Source organism: Papio anubis, chromosome 2 (assembly GCF_008728515.1).
Source record: "Papio anubis isolate 15944 chromosome 2, Panubis1.0, whole genome shotgun sequence".
Lineage (NCBI taxonomy): Eukaryota > Metazoa > Chordata > Mammalia > Primates > Cercopithecidae > Papio > Papio anubis.
The window spans coordinates 135,494,104-135,515,087 of NC_044977.1; the positions used below are offsets into that span (position 1 = coordinate 135,494,104).

The 20,984-nt window shown below is 40.7% G+C and overlaps 1 protein-coding gene across 3 annotated transcripts in view; it reads right to left on the bottom strand.

The window, feature by feature from the left end:
• KCNAB1 (potassium voltage-gated channel subfamily A member regulatory beta subunit 1) overlaps nucleotides 1–20,984 on the bottom strand; it is a 416,330-nt gene that overhangs the window by 229,106 nt on the left and 166,240 nt on the right. The window contains exon 1 of one of the 3 annotated variants that reach the window (XM_003894916.4): nucleotides 17,543–17,875. The exons of the other annotated variants lie outside the window; for them this stretch is intronic. Within the exon in view, the coding sequence (XP_003894965.1) occupies nucleotides 17,543–17,763 (221 nt within the window). The 5' untranslated portion in view covers nucleotides 17,764–17,875. Of the gene's footprint in view, nucleotides 1–17,542; nucleotides 17,876–20,984 lie in introns of those variants that run through there. 3 annotated transcript variants of the gene reach the window in all.

Here is a 20,984-nt window from a genome sequence, read left to right on the forward strand (position 1 = left end):
GCCAGTGCTGGCATCTGTGATGGCTTCCCATTGCCACATAAAAGCTAGAGAGGGCTGAGGCCTCTGTGGTAAAGACAACTGCAGCCTCATTCAGGCTAATAAAGCTGTATCTACATGATACTCAATATTAGTTTTGTTCATCAAAAACTTAGATAAGTCAGATTTAAAATTCATATTTCCAGTGTCAGAGATATAAAACACCCATACGATTAGGTATTTGCTTTTTATTAAAAAAAACTGATATATTGTTTATAACTCAGTATGGAGCCAGAGAGAAGTAGGTAAGACAAGAAAAAAGTAAATTTCTAATACATTTCCAGATGAAATGTTTGATTTCCAGTTTTGAAATTGGAAGGATTATTTTTTCTTTCTAGAAGAAGAAAAAGCACGAAAAATAAATAATGGGCCCCCAATTAAAAGGGAAAATAACTTTTACTGAAAATCTGAAAGCTAATGCTAATAAATTATTAGTAAAGTGCCAATTTTTTATTTTTATATTACATATTTCCTAAATTCTAATCTTCCATCATTTGAAAAATGCACCATCCATTTAAAAATAGCTGTTCAGAACAAAGAAACATGATGACAAAAATTCTGATGCTTTCTAACATTAACATGATAAAACTAAAGTGTCAGAATGCTAAAGTCAGTGCTGTGCTAAGCCTTCCACTCAATCCTCTTAACAACTTGTAAGACAGACACTCTCATGATCTACATTTCACTGATGAAAAGCTTGGCCAGCATCAAGAACATATAAGTGGCAGTGCTGGATTCAAACTCAAGGCTAAGCACTACAGCGGACAGCCCCAGAAGAGAAACTCCATATGTGAGAGGACTGCATCATTATCATCATGGGCTTAGCTACAGCTTCTCACTATTTCCATCCCTGCCTCCACAATTCAAGCCACCATTGTCCTCATGAACTGACTATACACTGTTTTTTATTGACCTCTCAGCTTACACTTGTGCCCCTATAGTCTATTCCTCACCAAGAAACCCAAGCAATCCTTAGGAAGCCAAAGTCAGATAATACCACTCCTCAGCTCAAAATCCTGCTCCATCTCACCCAGAATAAAATGAAAAGTCCTCACCATGGCCCACAGGGCCCTCAATATCTGGCCCATTCTAACCTTAACATTCTCTTGATTGTTCCTCAGATGCACACTTGGGCCTTTACACTTGCTTTTTTCTCTGCCTGGATTGATCTTCTTGCAGATACTCAGAAGCTCACTTGCTCACTTTCTTCCAATCTATGACTGAAAGTTATCAAATAATGTCCCCTGCCCAACCTCTTTCAATAGCACCCTCCACAACTTTCCACCTTTTGCCCAGCTTATCTTCATAGCAAGTATCACCTCCTGACATGCTAAACATTGTTTCTTTTTCTCCTCTTCTACAATATAAGCTTTTCAAAGGCCAAGGCTATTTTGTTCACTCCCTCATCCTCAACACCCAGAACAGTGCCTGGCACAGAGTAGGTGCTTAGGGAATGTTTATTGAATGAATCAACTGACTCCAAATCATATGGTTAAGAATTCATGGCTGGGCGCAGTGGCTCACACCTGTAATCCCAGCACTTTGGGAGGCGGAGGCAGGCAGATCACGAGGTACGGAGATCAAGACCATCCTGGCTAACACAGTGAATTCTCATCTCTACTAAAAATACAAAAAAAAAAAGTTAGCTGGGTGTGGTGGCGGGCACCTGTGGTCCCAGCTACTCGGGAGGCTGAGACAGGAGAATGGCGTGAACCTGGGAGGCAGAGCTTGCAGTGAGCCGAGATCGCTCCACTGCACTCCAGCCTGGGTGACAGAGCGAGACTCCGTCTCAAAAAAAAAAAAGAATTCATATCTATGAGCATGATGCTCAGAGACTATATTCTGTACAGCCTTATTTTACTCTGAAAAATCAAAATTAAATATGAAGAAAGTTTGAATAACAATAGTTTAGTAATGAGACAGACCTGTCCTGTAACTCCTGCTCCATTGTAGTTGGCATGATGACATTTCAGTAATAATATGGTCAGTTGACAGCCTCCCATTTACACATCTGCACCTTCCTCGGCCCAGAGATGAAGTGAGCCACCTTGGGTTCTCCTCCCTCAGAGGGGAAATGACAGCACCAGAATGATTTCACAGCCCTTAATTTTCTTTTTACAGTTGGTCCTGCACTACCAAACTCAACTTCAATTTTAATAAAATTCGCTCATGTTCCAACTCTAACTGGAAAAGCAATTTAATCATTCTTTTGAGAAATAAGTGTACTGGCAAGGGGAACTTTTTAACCTAATAAATCATTTTCTTTTCTTGTGGAGGGAGACCAACAATAGAAAGAAAATGATGAAAAGAATCCAAACTTAAGAAGTTCTCTGTTTTCATAAAAATAATCTCTTCTGTTCTAAAATCAAATCAGTATAGTCTCTGAATGGCTAAGTCTGGAGACTCATGTCTCTTTGCAGTATGAAGCATATGTCCTCATCTTTGTCTCCATGCTTTGGCTGGCTGGTTTCTATCTTGAAATGATGCCTGAATTGTCCTTCCTGCTCTCCTCTTCCATCTCCCAAAATGTACACGAAGCAAGTAAGAATCTTAGGTCAAAAACTTAGGTAGCAAGACAAACAACATGTTAATATTTTTCTATGAATTAACTTAATTTCAACCCAGGGGCTCCCTCCTACCAAGCCAACAGGAAATTTAATTTTTAGACAATATTAACTCCCTCACCACTCCCTCCACACTGATGCTGCTGAGATTGGGCCAAGGTCCCCAGGTCTTAGACTCTTAAGTGTCAGGGAATTCTGTCCATGTTTACCACATGATTATGGATGATTCTGCCCATCATTGGTCATGTGTCTATAGCTGTTCCAGACCACATGTTCCTCAGTTCTGCTGCTTTCCAGCCACACCAGGGGCTTCACAGACCTTGGGAGAGGTTGGAAATCCCTAGCTGGGGATCCAGTCTCTCCACTATCACAGGGCCATGTCCACAGGGCCATCATGTGCCTTGGACGCTTAGGCACAAGGTAGCAAGGCTTATGGGACTCACAGACTTTACACCGAACCAGCAGAATCTCACCTTAATCTGGGAAATGCCTTTTATTTCAAACCTGACTCTCTGTAATGGACTTAGACATCTGGGAGCCAAAAACACACTTTCTGCATTTATAAGAAAGCATAAGCTACTTGCTTGAATGTAGTCAAGTGAAGAGATGCAGGGAGGAACACCACATGTTAATATCTTCAAATGGCCTCACCAAACTGGAAACCGGAGGATCCCATCTTTGTTCATGCAACCTAGAAGAAAAGGCTGTAGCTCTTTGCAGGTCCGGGTGAATGGACTTGGAGTTGGGATTTCAAGTGGCCCTGCTGCCTAGGCCTGGACTATTCTGTCTCCTGGCTACTGCAGCCCTTGAAAAAAGGCCAGAGTGACTGAACATGCCACACAGGGAAGACTCAGCTCTGTCTGTGCACCACATCTGCTCAACATTCAAAATCCATGTTATTCTAAGAGTTTTGGAATAGTTATATCACTTTTGCTAATTGATCAATACTAACCTGTAATATCAATATAAATAACATGCCCCCACATTATAGCTTCCAAACAGATACTCTCTTTTTGTTACTTTATCTGTTCACTACTTTAAGGAATACAGTTTTATAAGCCATGTTGCTTCCATCACCCCCTCTTTGTAAAGGATCAAGTGATAACTCAGGAATCGCTACCTTACGCTGACCCACATTCTGAGCAGACCAACAAAAACAAAGACTCAAGAAGTCCCTGCACAATTCTCTCCCCAGGACCCCGCACACAGCTCCACTCTCTCTTTTGCAACAACCTAGACAATGACCAGGAAATGTTTCTTGAGGACATGTGTGCTCTTTAGCGTCTAAACAGTAGGACAAATTATTACAAGCATCTTTGATTCCTGTCTCTGTTGGTTTTACATTTCTTTTCTTTTATAACCTGTGCAAAGTTGACAGCCACCTTAAATCATTTTCTGGAACAAGGCTGGGTGTAAGTAGATATAACAGAAATTATGTACAACTATTAGTTTCCAGTCATTACGGCAGAATAATTTGGGGGACAGCAAGGTTGGTCAGGCTCTTCAGTAACCAAGGTCAAGAACAGATAGGATTCCTATTTCCAAAGGAAAGAAGCCCATCATGAATGTGAAGAGAAGTCTCATAGAGAATTAAGCCTGCACTGGAAAGCAAAAGGGTTGTATTGTAATGCAATCCCACAGAAGACTTTGAAGCTTATGAAAACTGGATCACTCATGCATCCATTCATCCATCCTACAAACCTTTATTGATCACCTACAACATACCAGGCCACCGTGGTTAAAACAGGAATATTTTGGAGCCATGCACATACAAAGCTAAATAACAAGACCTATTGCAAAGATATCATATGTTCAAAGAACTTAATTTTTTTCTTGTCTCTTTGTCCCATTCTATGCTGATACTGATGTTAATGATAATTTTAATGGATAGTAATTGGTGCTTCAGATATATGGTCACTTGCAATTAAGAAAACAATCTTGAAACTCTTGAAAAAGATTACCAAGTCCATCTCACAGACACTGGTAGTAAAGACAAAGCAAAATAAATTGATACTAGAGTCCCTTTAGCTACTATGCCATGCTTCCACTGAGCCATTCACCCCTACGACCTCATTTATGTGTGCAGCTTAGCACACATCACACACACATTCACATACTCAATATAAATGATGGGCTAAATATGTAGGATAAATACTTGCCATAAAAATCACCTTCAAAACATCTATTACTTCTTTAAGCTTGATATTAATTTACCTATTAACACCTGATGATGCATTATTCCTCCCTTGAGGCAGATTTCTAATAGCTTGAACTGCCAAAAACAAAAAACCTCAATGGCTGCTGAACCTTCCATTAGCCTTTGGATTCTGGCATCAGTCCTAAGCTCTTTAGTGCATGTTCTTTGTACCACCACACTGCTCCAGTCCTGCCTCTGCCCTGGTTTTCTGGGCTGAGTAATTATGGGGGACATCCCACTGCCACATGCCAATGAGGGAAATTAAAACCTTGTTCAGAAATGTCATTTGCCAATATTACATTCCTTTTAATCCTGAGTCACTATTGGTATAAACATACGCTGGTCAGTATAACAGAAAGTAGGCCAGAAGCTGTCTGAACTTAGAATTGAAATCAAAAGTCCAATAATTTAGACTACATAATATACCATTTAGTTCTGTTTAAGTTGTGCCTCAGCTGCTGTAACTTAAAATGGGCATAACATTGCTTGCTACCCCCTTTCAGAGTTTTTCTCAAGGATAAAACTAATAGTAGTTAAACTATTCAATCCCTTGGTTTGGATGTTGACATGAGGTAATCAGCATAAATAATGATTTTACTGGCAAAGAATGTTAGTCAGACATTCTGATAATTAGCATTTGTCTTTCGTCAAACCCTGTCCCCAAGGTATTTCTATCTCAAAATAAGTAGAGACTGTACTAATATCCTTAGCATGAATAGCAACAATCAAAATGATAAACTAACATTTTACAAATGTTCTATTTCTAAAACTAATCATTATTAAAGGCCAAATACTTCTCAGTGATACTGTCACATGACAGTACTGCCTTTCTGCTAAGAAATGAAATTGTAAAACACTAACCTCATCACATTTGCTTCATTAATGGTCATCAATGACTTGTAATCAGGCAGAATCCATCTGCAGAATAAATATGCAGACTTCGATTTGCTTATTTTTCTTTTCTGCTGTCAATATGAACCAACATTGTCATTGTTGTATTTGCATTAGGCTCAAGCAAAATGTCTTTTCTAAGTTAGAATACAGACCCTGGTGATAATAATTTGGAAGGCAGCAAGGGTAGGTCAGGTTCTTCCCCTTACTATCCTCGATGTAGTACTAGAGGGACTTGATGTGCACTGTTCACTCTAAATACACTGCCCTGCCTATATAAACATGACGCCACCTAGTTGAAAGTGCATGTGGAGTTACCTAGCCCTGTGAGGGGTTCTAGAGCAATATCCTCCTGTCCCTATTTTAGAATGACTTCCTTCACTATTGCATTCTAACCCATGCTTTGCTTCCCAGACTCTATGTCAGGGTGGTAGCAGAGTTCACAATCAGCAAGGTCCCCCAGGGGCCATTTCCTCATTTCCATCTTATTCAAGCATGGTGTCTCTTACAGCCTCCAGGAAACAGTATCTGGCCACAAGAAATTAAATTATAGGCAAAGGTTGAGTTTTAACTCTTGATTCTCCTGATTTCTGAATTCCAAGAAAACCCTTTTCCTAACTCACTTTGATTTGTAACCACTAATATTTCTCCCCAGATGTAATGCAATCTGGTACTTTTGCTTGTGTGCCAGAAGACAGTATATAGACTTAAATGATTTGAAATCAAGAGTATAACCTTCAAAGCCCAGTATTCTAGGGAGTGATAGGAGAGCTGTAGGTCTTTGGAAAGAACCAGGGAACACCCAGGTGTTGGTGTGTGAGACAGAACTTCACAGAGGTGAAACTGCATCAGATTTAAAAGATTTGAAAATGTGTGTCATAATAAACTCCTTCTTTTCTCCTCCACAACACTGCTATGACAATGTGAACAAAGCAGGGACAGCGTGAGTTTTATGGAAGGGTTAAGGTCTATTCTGTGATGTGAACAGAGCCTCCCAGATGCACTGGGAATGCGCTGCTTCATCTCCCATGATCCCAAGTGCTAGAAAGAAGTTCTATTCCTGTATCTCACTGATTACAGTCATGAAATTTGGAGGTAGATATATTTTTTAAGTCATGAGCATTTTAATTACAGCTTGGTCTTTGTGGCTCTCCATTGATTTTCAATTAATATTTGCCCCTTAATCTAGTGTGTACTTACTTAGGTCTTGGTAACAAAAAAAGAACAACAACAACAAAAAAAAAGCAAAAAGAGATACTCCCATAGGTGTTGGTGAGGGGCTGAGGGAAGCAGAGCAGATTCAGATAGTAGCTGCTGTAATATTAATTGCAAAGGCCAAGACTTTACCAAACTGTAGCCACACAATGTAAATGAGAGTTTTATTTCTGATTCAAAACCCAAGCTGTAGCCTTACTCAGAGAAAATCCCCACCATACAGCATTTCCAATGATCCCATTATTCTTTTTGCTGGCTTGCTTCACCTGAACAAGTCTTACATTCTAGAAAAAGTGATGGGGATCTGATGCTAGATACTTTAGGGTTCCTTTAACTCTCCCCTCTCCCATATAACACTTTTTGCATGATATGGGTGGCAGGCTGTATAATGGCCCATGAAAGACGTCTATGTCCCAATTCCTGGAACCTGCGCACATATTACCTTCTATGGTAAAAGGGACTGTGTAGGTGGAATTAATTAAGGATTCTGAAGTGAGGAGACTTTGCTGGATTACCCAGGTGGGCTCGATGTTGTCACAGCAGTCCTTTAAGAGGCAGGCAGGAGAATCGAAGTAAGAAAAAAAGATGTGAAGACAGAACTGGAGGTTGGAGTGATGTGTTTTGAAGATGGAGGAAAGAGTCAAGGAATGCAGGCAACCTCTAGAAGCCAAAAAAGCCAAGGAAGTGGATTTCCAGCCAGAAGCCTCTGGAGGAAAGGAGATTTGCTGACACTTTAATTTTAGACTTTGGACCTCCAGAATTACCAAAGAATACTTTTGTGTTAGTTTAAGACACTAATTTTGTGAAAATCTGTTATTAACAGCAAGAGGAAACTAATACAGTGTGAAATTTATAGCTTTGCTTCTTAAAGATACTTGCTGTGCCCCCTTTTAAAAAATCACCTCTTGTTTTGAAACAGAACCCACAGAAGGTCCTGCTGAAGCCCTCAGGAAAAAATATCAGGTGAAATTTGGAGTTCTCTGGCAAATGTCCACTTGTTTTTCTCATTAAGGAATTATCCCGAACTTTTATGAACTAAGATCCAAGCCTCCTGATTTCCAAAAGATCGCTTCTGGAGAAACTGTATTTGAGTGAAAGTGAAACCTTAAACTCCTTCCTTGGAAATGAAATATAAGCCATTATTGAGTGAGACATTGTATGTTAGACCATGGCTTTCCCAACTCCTTCTTTCTATTTGGGTCTCTTTAGAGTAGCAGTTCATTTATTTTCTCTTCATTAAAATGAAATAAATATGTTCTTCATCAAGATGAAACCTTCTGAAATCAGGCTGCTAAGATTTCTTCTGAGCATTTTCAGTTTTTTAAGGTAAATGCACAGACACCATCATGCAGATGTGCTTGTGCATATACAGGTAGGAAATTGAGTAGTGAGTCAAAAGGTTTATTTTCCTCAAATGCCTCAGAGGAATTCTTTGCTGATTCTTGAGTTGAGAGAGAGTAGCATTCATTAAAGCCATGTTATTTACGCAGTTGATTTTTATAACAAGCTTGTTGTTGTGGTCTCAGGCCAGACATTTAAAAAAAAAACACAAAAACCTAGTTTAAAGAGGAAGCTAATGGAAAAGAGGAAGCTTATTAGCATGTGTTCCTCAGGAAAAATCTTGCATTTCTTATATAAGAGCTCTGTTAAACCAGATGGGCTTTCCAGTAGATGCGAACTAATCACGAGGAGCTCTGTGCTTGTAATTTCTGGAGTTGAGCCCCTCCATGGGCATTCTCCTGGAAGATGTTAATTACCCATACAGAAAACTTTTCTTGTTAATCATAGAAGTCATATACAGTTGCATTTATATTTAAACCTCCTATGTTAAAAATAAATTCTCTATAAGAATATATCAAAAAGCAAATTAATCACAGTACAAGTTGTTAGCTTTCCTACCTGGATACTCAACTGTCATTGGAACCTATGTGTCAAATTTGGCCTTTTCATATTTCTTTAACCCAAGAAACTTCAACTGTCGCCATTATAATTTTTCGAGTTGATATCTCATAAGAATTGCTATGTGTCAGCATAGTCATCCCCCATTACTCTAATAAATAGGTCAGGATTTTTTTAATGTTTTACAGAAATTGTTTCATAGAATGATTCAAAACATGAAAAACATTTTTTTTTCTTCTAAAACAGGAAGCATGACCAGGGCATGCAGGCAAAAGGACATAGCATGTTTCTGTTATTAGGCAATCTTGCTATTCTATCCTGAAAAGTCTAGACTTTGACTTGGAATTGTATCCAGCACTGAATGACTCAAAGAAGAGGTATTCATCGTGTAGAGGGTTTGAATGAGAGTTGTAGTTACAGTTGGGAATCAGAAAATGAAATCTAGGAGAAAACGGCTGGAACCATTCTGGAAATTAGGAAGCTGAGTCGTAGTAATGGTTTTCAAGTACCACCAACCATATGAGGCAGAAAATTGTAGTTAGCTCATTTTCATGTCAACAGAGGACAGGACAAGAAGTTATCCGTGCAGCTTTAAAGAAGCCGAGTCAACTGCAAAGAGGAATTTTGTGATGGGGAAATATTTTTTGACTCTTGGATGGTTTCGTAGTAGAACAGTCAGGCCAGATCTGATGAAGACGTGCTAGGATGAGAATGGGAGAGAATCTCCCTCCCCAGGTATCAGAAGGAAGTGGGAGTCCTCTGTATGCCACATGTGCCTCCCTTGTCTTGTTGCTGTGCCCTTGGTTTCTTGTTTTTCAATCTTTTATACTCATTTTCCTCCCTGACTTGACTGTTGGAGTCTAGGCAATAGACAACAATTCTGAAAACCCTCACTTTATCACTTCCTCTGAGGACTTTAGAGCTTAATGAATGATTCCGATTCTCAAAAAGAAGAGCCAAATTTTTTCATGACTGCTGTGAAAGATTACACAATATTTCTTCAGAGGCCTTTACAAGTAGTTGCTGCACAGTGCAAATTGGAAAAGCAGGACAGATTTCTCATGAGGGCTAGACCAGATGGCCTGTGTGAATGCTCTCAGAGTCCTCCCTAGCTGTCGATTCCAAGAAAAAAAAAATCACTGCTGGGCTTCTGTTTTGGTTTCCAATCTGGGTAAATGAAAATCAACCTGCAGTAAGGAATTTTAAATGTATTTTGATTTTGACTTTCAGGAGCAAGCTTTCAAAGTAATCTCTAAATGCATGCAGGAGAGTTAAGTATGTTCAGCACAGAATGCCCAAATGAGCATTTCCTGTCCAGTGTTGACATGTGGCATTGTTCAGTCATATGTGCCCATGGTTTTGTAGATCTCTTCCTGAGAAGCCTGTGCTTTAGACACTGTGATGCTAAGCACGCTATCATCTGGAAGTTGATTTATGTCCAACTTGAGAATATGTATCAGTGGAGAGCCTCTGTGGCAGCACTGTGGGGTCCTCACAGCTCTGCAGGAGATAGAGAAAGCTGGTCTGGCTCTCTCAGCACACAGCATGGCTTTGCTTCTTCCAGAGATAAGAGCTTGGGCTCCAAATTGTGCATATGTAGAGAAGGGGATTGTCCTGTCTAGAAGTGTTTCATGTGCTGTGCTTCTTTCCTGTGTTGAAAAATGGGGCCTACCCAAGAAGCTGCAATGTGGAAGCGAAAGGAGCATAAGGAACTCTGCCCTTGGAGTCAGGACCTCAGTTTGGCCTTGTGCCTCTGCCCAGCTTACTGGGTAACTCTGACAAAGGAACTAGCCAATCTGTATAAAACAAAGTGAATGGCTGGGTACGATGGCTCACGCCTGTAATCCCAGCGCTTTGGGAGGCCGAGATGGGCGGATCACGAGGTCAGGAGATCAAGACCATCCTGGCTAACACGGTGAAACCCCGTCTCTACTAAAAATACAAAAAATTAGCTGGGTGTGGTGTCGGGCGCCTGTAGTCCCAAGTACTCGGGAGGCTGAGGCAGGAGAATGGCATGAATCCGGGAGGCAGAGCTTGCAGTGAGCCGAGATTGTGTCACTACACTTCCAGCCTGGGCGACAGAGTGAGACTCTGTCTCACCAAAAAAAAAAAAAAAAAAAGTGACTGTACTAGATGGCATCTTAAGTTCCCTCACCAACCATTGCTAACTCTCTTATTTCTAGTGATCACATAGTATTACTAATTCTCAATATTGAAATGAAAATTTAAAGAACTTTTGCCTTGAATTCTTCAGACTCAATCACTCTATTTCTCATTCTTAAAAACGTGAAAAACTGGTTACAAAAATGTTTTTAAGCATACAATATGATTAACTTGCAACATCAAATCTTCTTATGATGCCTAATAGCTATTTATCTGAATGGCTTTGACATTCTTCAAGAAAAAAGTATGAATTAATTGATGCTTCTGAATTCTTCTCGTAAGAGAGTTTTCTCTCCTAAAAAAGTTTTTAAAGGATACTCAAAGCAATTAAGAGTCCTATATTTTGATCACATTCACTGAATCCAAATCTCATACTGTTCATAAAATGATGTACTGAAGACAGACTACGAATTTGATGAAAGAAATTTTAAAAATCAAAGTGAAATTTAGGAATCTGGTTTTCCTTTTGAATGTGATGGAATTTTTTTCTCCTCTCAGAACATTTCTCAAATTACCATAATGTTTGCAGAATTTTTTAAAACAGAATTTCTTTAAAATAAGTATACTTCTAAAGAGGATCATTGAGTGGATGTGGGATTAAGGACTCCATGTGTAACAACCAAATTGAAGATTGCAGCTAGAAAACTGGCCATTTCCGGAAACTCTTCAGACTCCTTCACGTGCACGTGCGCACATGCGTGCACGCACACACACACACACACAGCCCCACAGCCCCCACACACACTTCCAGAACCATAGAACTGGAACAATGTTTGCGTAATAACTTCCAGGAGGCTCCCTCCCCTCCTACCATTTTCTCACCATCCCATGGATGCCAGACTTCTGACTGCTGCCTTGCAGAGGTGGAATAAACTCTATGAGATTGAATCAGCAACTAATTTTTAGGAAGGCTTCTCCACCTCCCCATTCTCACCATTTTACTTTGAGGCAGAGAGGAAAGCCCATACCCATGGGTGTCAGTGGAAATGACAACGATATTCTTTACCAAAAAACAATAACAAAAACCAAAAATAAACCAAGCAATTTGGCATTTCAAATAACCAAACTGCTCTTTTTTTCTGGACTAAAATCAAATATTTCTGTTTGAAACACAGCCACAGAGCTGACTCTCCTTTTCCTCCTCTTCAGCCCACCTATTTCCTCCCACTTTTCCCCATACGGAGACTTGCATGCACACACACACGCACACGAGCACACACACGCACACACACACACACTAAGTGCCTTTTACATAATGGGCTGACAAGATTGATCTTTCACTTGAATTGTTTTAATTCAAAAACTACCCACCATTCGTGGGAGGTAAAGAATGGTGACTGTGACATGTGCTTTAATAAAGAGGCTGTGAAAGGAATGGCATGGGAAAGGCATCTGGTATCTGGTCTGAGTCTTTTGCATACAGTCCTGACTCTCTATAGGAAAACAGAGAGTGCCATGGAATTTAACATAAATTTTCTTATTCCATAGCTACAACTCTTAGATTTTTTGCGGGGGGAACAACTGCCAGATTAATCCTTTCTTAACAGAACTTTGTAAGCAGACATCTTGCTTAAAAATCCTTACCAGTCCCTCCATTGCTGATGTTCCCTCGTGTCTAAATAGCTTACCCTCCATGGAGCCATATTCCAATCTCTTTTTACCACTACAAGATTCTTTCTCACCACTTCCCTGTATAAACCCTCTGAGTGGGGGAAAATAAAAAAGCCAACCTCAATACATACTGTATTATGCCATTTATATTCTTGAAACAATAAAGTTATAGAGATGACTTGAAAATTAGTGGTTACCCAAGGTTAGAAATCGGAGAAGAGGGAGTGAATGTGGTCATAAATGGATAGTATGAGGGAGCTTTGTGATGATGGAACAATTTTGATTGTTCATTGTGGTGGTGGTTACACAAATCTATACATGTGATAAAAAATACATAGGCATATAACATGCAGACAAAAATGAATACATGTATAACTGGTAAAACCGGAATAAATCCTACAGATTGTACCAATCCATATGGATCATCAGTTTCCTAGTTTTGCTATCATGCTGTCGTTAAGCAAGATGTTTACCACTGGGGAAATTAAGGGCATATGGAAATTCCCTGTACTTCTTTTCTGTGCAAATTTCTGTGAATTTATAATTATTTCAAAAACAATTTTAATGGTAAAGTGTAGTTACCTTAAAAAATGGGGGAAAAATTGAAGTTTTTAGTGAAATTACAATGAAATTGGGCCCATCATATTCCAATTGTTCTAAAACTAAAATAACAATTTCAGAATGAGGAGGAGGAAGGTTATCAGTACAAAAGTGCTCAATTCTGAATGACAGAAACTCTGAGACCATGTCAAACACTGGTAGCTGGATCATTCTAAAAAGTTATTTAAAAAAACAAAAACCAAACCAATCAAAGAAGCGAAAACAAACCAATGTGCCTTAACTTCTGTTCGGAATGATTTGCTCTTCTTAGGATGAAAGGTTCATGTATATACCTACATCTATCATGTGAAAAATCTATCATGTATGGTAGTGGAGTGTACACCAAACTAACACAGTGTAATGAAATCTGAGATTAAAACTAGACACAAAAATAGAACAAAGGAACTTTCATGCACTAACAAAGCACAATTATGAAACGCTAAGAGTGAAAGGATGAAGAGAGTTTGGTTAATGGGTACAGACATACAGTGATATAGAAGAAATAAGTTCTAATGTTTGATAGCAGAGTAGAGTGACTATAATGAACAATAATGTATTATATATTTCAAAATAGCTAGAAGAGAGGACTTGAAATATTCCCAACACATAGAAATGATAAATACTGATGGTAATGGGTTCCCTAAATGCCCTGACTTGATCATTACACATTCTACACATGTAATATATAATATCACATGTACCCCAAAAATATATACAAATATTCTGTATTGAAAAAAAAAAACCTCTAAGGAAAGGAAAAACCCTCTGAAGTCCTGTGTTATTTACCTACAGTATAGTCCTCAGTATAAACATTAGGTGGAATCTTGTTCTCTTGGGCTGACAGTAGCTTTGGAATGCCAGAATGTTCTAGTAAATTTTTTTTGTCTTCCACCTTCAAACAATAACCAGTTTTATGCAAGATTCTTACACAGTGATGGTGTGAATATAATAGTGGCTTTAAGCATTTTATTCTTGCAGAATTCAGATGTTTTGCACAAGTATACATTAATTCTTTCTAAAATCCCAGTTTCGTTAGTTATTGATTAATGGGTGGTAACCATAGGCTGTTATATTAGTTGGCTTTAAAAATCATAAGGCATTGTATAAGTAGAAGGCATTCTACCTATTTATCAGGGTCACAAGTAGGTCCTCAGCTGCCAGGTAGCACCATATACCTTAAAGAAGTCTCTAGGATAGCAAAATGGGTGGCAGACATAGGCACAATTACTCACGCCCGAACATGCAATCATTAATTCTGGAACTGAAGCAGAGTTGGTAACTTCAAAATGGATCAACTAAGTTGGACCAAGCATGACTATCACCCCTCCAAAAAAAAAAAAAAAAAAAAAAAAAACTTCTTTGGAATGTCTTATAATAGACAATTGTATTATTTGTTTGTTTGCTTGTTTGTTTTCTTATTTATGGTCTGTTTCCTCAACCTGTACATAAGCCCCAGACTTCACCTGGCTTCTGCACATTTGCATACCAGTTGAGTGAGTTTCCTGATATAGAATAGGTGCCCAATAAATATTTGTTGATTATGCTGAATGGATGAGTACCTCTTCATTAAACAACATTGCTGTTTGACAATTTTTGAGTTGTAGACCATTTTCAAATTCTGTTGAAAGCAGTAAACCCTTTCCTCAGAAAAATGCACAAAAAGACTTTTTAAAAATCTTCTATTGGATTTATGGATCCCCTTTAAAGCTCTGCCCATGAAAACCATTTTCAAGGATGAAATTGTGACCACAATTAGCCACTAACTTTCCATTTTAGTTATTTCAGGCATTCTCTAGATGGCTTACCTAAACCAATTATCTTCCCTATTCTATGGCATTATTTTTGTATTTTCTGCTATTTGTTATCATTAACAAATAGTCCATATATGCACATTATATTTTAGCTAAAACAATGTAAAAAAGGATAATTTAGCTAATAAAAGTTACTCCTATCATTTTTTATAAAGTACATAGTTAGTCTCCTTCCCCTTTTAACCCTAAGAAAGCTTGGTGTACATTTGGCATAATTTCATAATCTCCTTCATAAAGGTCACTCAGAGTAGAATCTGAAACAGAAGAGTAAGTCACATTCACACACACACAGGCAAACCTCCTGACTGTTATAGATGGAGTGGCTTGGAATATGAGCACAGGTGAAGAAGAGGCATCTTGTTTGGTCACCTTAAGAAACAAAGTATACTGAAGACCCCAGATGGCTAACTTTTTGTTAGAGAACTGTCTTTAGTTGTCAGTAATGAAAGGTGCCCAAGTGAACCTTGCTCACACCCTGAGCTTTTGGGAAGCAGAGAGTTATCACTCAACAGAGTTGAGCTGTGCCACCAGAAAAACCTTAATACTTTAAAGGAAATCTCCTGACTTCCAAAGGCCTTCATAACAGCAAACTCTTCCAACACAATCATCAAGCAACTATGAAACTCTGCCTCAAGAAATTAGTGATCTTACTTTGTATTTCTTCTGATTTACAGAAAGAAAGTTCATAGTGCTGCTAAAGTACTAGAGGTCACAATTTAAATCACCTTCTGTGATCTGCCTTAACCCTGGAGGGTCCTGTTCCTGGGGACCTTGCCCAGGAAAGCAGCTGCTCATCTCCATCTCAGTAGTAGCTGACATGCATGCAGAGCAGGACTGTGTCCACAGGGCAGGGGCTGTGTGTGTGCCCCAGCAGCAGCTGTAGAAAACATCAGTGGACTCAAGACTACAGTCTCATTTAGAGAACTGTCATTGTGGTGCCCCACTCTCTCCATCACAGGGATGTCAGGAAAAGCAAAGCCACTTACATAGCTGGTGCTTCAATGAGTCAGGCTGCTTACATTTGTACTGTAGCTGGGGCAAAAAGAGCTTTAGTTAAGGTTGTTTTGCTTTTTCCCACCCAAGGACGTTTTTTCTTAATGGCTCAAACATATATCAAAACAATAGTGCTTGACGTTTGTGCAATGAGAAACTTTCCTGTAACTCTGCAAAGAAACTTTTTTCAAGGGCGACTTTTATAAAAATAGGTTTAAATGCTTTATTTCAGCAACACCACATGAGAAACACAGTGTTGCCTATGCATTATTTTAATTTAATTAACTTCATCCTATCCTAAAACCTGATTCCTAACAAAGACAAGAGTTAGTTAGATGTAGATAATTAACAAAATCATATCTACAAACTGAAGTAACCAAAGTTTTTGGAAGATGTGTTGGTAGCTTCTCTCCTCTACATTCACAAACACTTTTAGAAACTAGAAGCAGAGTAGTTTTACAGAAATAAAGTCAGAGGGACTTGGTACAAAGCAAATGTAATGAGGAGGCAGGAGTCACATAATTGAATAATGAAATTTTCTACTTATCAAATGTAAGTCATGCCCCATTAGACAGAGCATCCACTATTACCAGGATGATTCCAACTATGGAAAACAGCACAGAGGATGCGGAAGCTTTAAAATTTATGAGGAAACTAGTAGAACTGCAACAATTTACATTTTCTCCTTATTTCACAAGGTCTACATTTTATTTGAAGCAGTATTTAGGCTTAAATATGGCAGTATTCAATCTAATTTACCATTGTAGGTGGTATTTCCTGCAAGAAAGCTTCTTTAAAAAGCTTTCTATAGCATTTGTTAACTTGGTCTTTCAAAAGAAAAATAAGTTCGGGCGCGGTGTTTTAATTCTGTAATCCCAGCACTTTGGGAGGCCGAGGCGGGCGGATCACTTGAGGTCAGGAGTTCGAGACCAGCCTGGCCAACATGGTGAAAGCTCTTCTCTATTAAAAATATAAAAAATGAGCCGGGTGTGGTGGCAGGCGCCTATAATTCCAGCTACTCAGGAGGTTGAGGCAGGAGAATCCCTTGAACCCAGGAGACTCTGTCCCAGGAGACAGAGCCCAGGTCGTGCCACTGCACTCCAGCCTGGGCAACAGAGCAAGACTCTGTCTCAAACAAAACAAACAAAAGATAAATAAGAGAGCAGTACTAGATGGGAAACTATTTCTGATAGTATAATCCCAGAAACTACAGTCTTTATCATAAAATAGAACAAACACATTTGCTATTGAAAAACTATCCTGATCTAAATACCAGTTCCAGCAGTTGTGTTTTTTTTTCTGGGTACTGAAATGTACATAGTTCCTAAGATGTTCATAGGACTTTAGAATTATACAAAATGGGCCACATTTTAAAAAATCTTCTACACACACAACCACCCTGGGTTTATCCATCCCCCTAAGGAGCTATTTTAGAAGCACCTGAGAATTCTGAAGTGAGCAACCCACTGATGAGTAAGTCACTTTTCAACACCGATGGGCTGTCTCCACTGCACCTGTATAGAACCTGGATACCCCGCGCGGAGGGAATCTTACACGCATACCTATATTTCATGCCAGTCTGCTTTGCGGTGGACTCTTTGAGAGAAATGTGATGCTGAGGCGTGAAGGTCCCCAGGCTGCGCGCGATGATAGCGACCGTGCGGAATTTGGCCCGGGCTGCGTTCACCACATTGGGGGCGGTGGAGCTCTGCTTGCTTAGAAGTCGGTCCTCACCATTCCGACTCTTCAAATTGTGCTCTGTGCAGGCTATGGAGACTTGCATTGCTTCCCCAGGCAGCGCACGGTCCCTCTCAGAACCCCAGAACACAGGCAGTCACGAGAGGCTGAGCAGCTGGGGGGATTCCTGCTTTTCTTTTAAGCCCTCCTTGCTCCCCCTTCCTGGGGATGCCGTCAGAGGAGTCCTGGCGGCTGACTTCCGAGTCAAGCCCACAAAGTGGCACAAGGGGCTGCGATGCCGGAAAGAGTCCCGGGGACCCAGAGAAGTAAACAGACGGCCCCGAAGTTGTCACAGCAGCTGGAGGGAGAATCAGGCTTGCAAATCTTCCCGGGCTGTAATCTCGGCTGATTAAACAGCCAAATCCATGCAGTGGGGAGGTTTTTACAGAAGCCTAGAGCTGAGCATTCATGGTGACTGCATGCAGCCCTTCGCGGAGCCGGACCGCGGTGTCTGAATGCGGGCTCGCTTCTGGGCGATGGCTCAAATCAGCGCAGGCTTACCGCAAGATGCGCCGCCAGCATCCCCTGGACCACAGGCAGGATGCTCAACTGGCGCGCGGAGCATCCCAAGAAGCAGCTAATGGCAAGCGGGTCCCCGCGGACTGGTGGTCTCCATCCACTCCGGCTGTCAGCTCCCTCCCGCCTCCGCTCCGGGAGGACGTGGGGGCTCCTCAAGACCCCTCCCCACTCATTCTCGAGCAAAAGCCTGGGTTACTGAGCCTGCACCGACACGGGTTTGCAGCTGCAAGGAGCAGCAGGCAGGTCCCTTTAAGGAGCTCTTTGCCTTTGTGTGCGATGGGAAGGCAAGGATCACTTGCACCAGACTCTTGCTGTAACGAATCGGGAGAGTTGCTCCATAAAAAGGGGCTCTGCCCAGACTCAGACCAAATCTGCTGCAGCACAACAGTTGGAACTGGGGGAAGACAGAGAGGGGGTGCTTCTGCCGCGGAACACGCCAGGGAATTAACACGTGAATGCTCTGTGACTGGCTTGCTGAAACACAGCTCGAAATCCCTTTTATTAGCCTTGTCAGAGTTCCTTTCCTCTCTGCAAGTTATTTCTCAAGCAGATAAGTTTGAAGTTTCCTGAGATGCCACAGTGCAGATTTTTTGGAATCAACTCTGCTAACTTACTGCAAAATTTATTCTGGCTACCAGAGGAGGGACTGGGATGGGGGAGGAGCAGCAATCCAGCACCACCCAGGAGGGTGCTGCACTAGGTGTGCAGCGGGTCCACAGCACCACCCAGGAAGGTCCAGGCATGTGGCTGAGACCACATACACTGCCCATTCATCATCTGTGCCCAGCTATGAGGACAATCACTATATCCTATCTCCAGGTCAGGTGGGCAGTAAGACATCCCTGGGGACTCTGAACCCACATGAGGCAGGAATATTTTCTGATTTGATGTCAGGTGCAAAGCAATTCCTCAATAAATGTGACTGAACCAAACTAAGCATCAATTGGCTGGTAATTTACTTTCCATTTGAAATGTATGGAAACCAAATCCTCTCGCAGATTTACTTACAATAAAATTATGGCTTCTGCAAAATCAGCTTTCTAAATGTGGTTCCCAACAGACACTGCTGTCAAGCAAAAATAACCAGTATTTAACTCAACAGTATTTCTGAATACCATCACCGTATTAGTCAATGAAGACCAATATGGAGAAAAAAGGAAGCACTGTCCCCCTCCTCAAGGAACAGGCCATCTGGGAGGGAAGGACAAAATATTCAGCCTTAAAGGGTCTGACTAACAATGTTGGAAGGCATATTATGACATATCTGAATGGGTGGCACGGACACTAAGTACACTAGAGAAAGTACACTGGAGAAAGTTGTTCATTTTGATTCATTCCCCACACTTCTACAAAGTCCCTGACTTTACTTGTTTCTGGGCCACAAAGATGTGGCTGAAACAGAGGCTGGGCCCTCAAGAAGCTCATGGGTGCCCAGGCGACCCTCCTAGAAGAATGAGACTTTACCTGGGACATGAAAAATGGGTTGAATTTGATTAGCAGGAGAGGAAGAAGGCAGTGATCCCAGGAGTTGCCAGGTTTGGACAGGACACACTATCTATGTGATTTAAAAAATAGCTGGTCTGGCCATTTCTTCCCAACTAAATTAAACTGTAGGAATAAAATTTTCAAGTAGAATATGTGCCTGTGTTGCGTTCTATTCCAAACATGAATTTAACATTTTATAACCTGCAGATAAGATTTAAATCAGATTATAGAACCTCATCATCCACTCTCCACAACCTTCCCACTGTTTACTTTAAAAAATAAACATATTGACTAATGTTCAGTGATTGAGAAGTAACTTTAGAATGAGTGAGTGTTGTGGGAAGGAAAAAATAAGTCTGGGACCCCTTCTTGTATGCTCAGCTCTGAGGGAGGAGTACTTGAAGCATGTCTTTACTCCCTGGATAAACAACAGTGGGCAGAGAGGAAGACAGATCATTAGAACCTTTATTTTTTCACACTCAGCCGGCTCATCAGAGATGATCAATGTGAATTGGGAAAGAAGTCAAAATGAGAAGAGGAAGAAGTGGGAGGAATCAGAAGGAACAGCTCAGAAAAGGAAAAAAAATAAAGCAGTCTGGGAGGCGAGAGACAGTGAATGAATAATCATCGGACCAGAGGGGTCAGGAGCCAGGAACTTCAGCTTGGACACTGGCTGAGCGGGAGGAGATGTGTGGGTGGCTCAGAGATGAGGTGGAGTGCTGTCAGTTCCACAGGGAGGACAGAAGACCTTGAAGGTCTGGACGCTGTAAGCTGAAGTGGCTTTCAGCCTTGCCAAGAACTAGCAGAGCAATGCCTGAAAGCATAACCAACAGCAGAACAGGGAGTAGGTTATCAGAATGAAACATGCAAGGCAGAGTGCCTCTTAGTCACCTTTTTATCCCCCGTAGGACCAAGCAGAGTGCCTTGTGCATAGCAGGCCCTCACTCTATAAATAATTGAGAGAAGGAGATAAGAAAACAAAGAAAGGAAGAGGGAGGAAGAAAGGAAGGAAGGTAGGTGGATGGGAAGATGCCATATTCTTGGATAAACTTGATTCCTTAAAAAAAGAAAGAAAGAAAATCCTGCACGTTCTAGTTTAAGCACAGCCAGCTCACTTGAAAGGAGTGTATAATTGCCCCACATTCATGTCTGCACCTCTTGTGTGTACATGAGTGTCCCAGCCTTTAGGACATGCCTCAAAGAAAATCAAAGACCTGAGGCCAGAGGATGCTCACAGTGCCAGTCTCTTTCTGGCTGCCCACA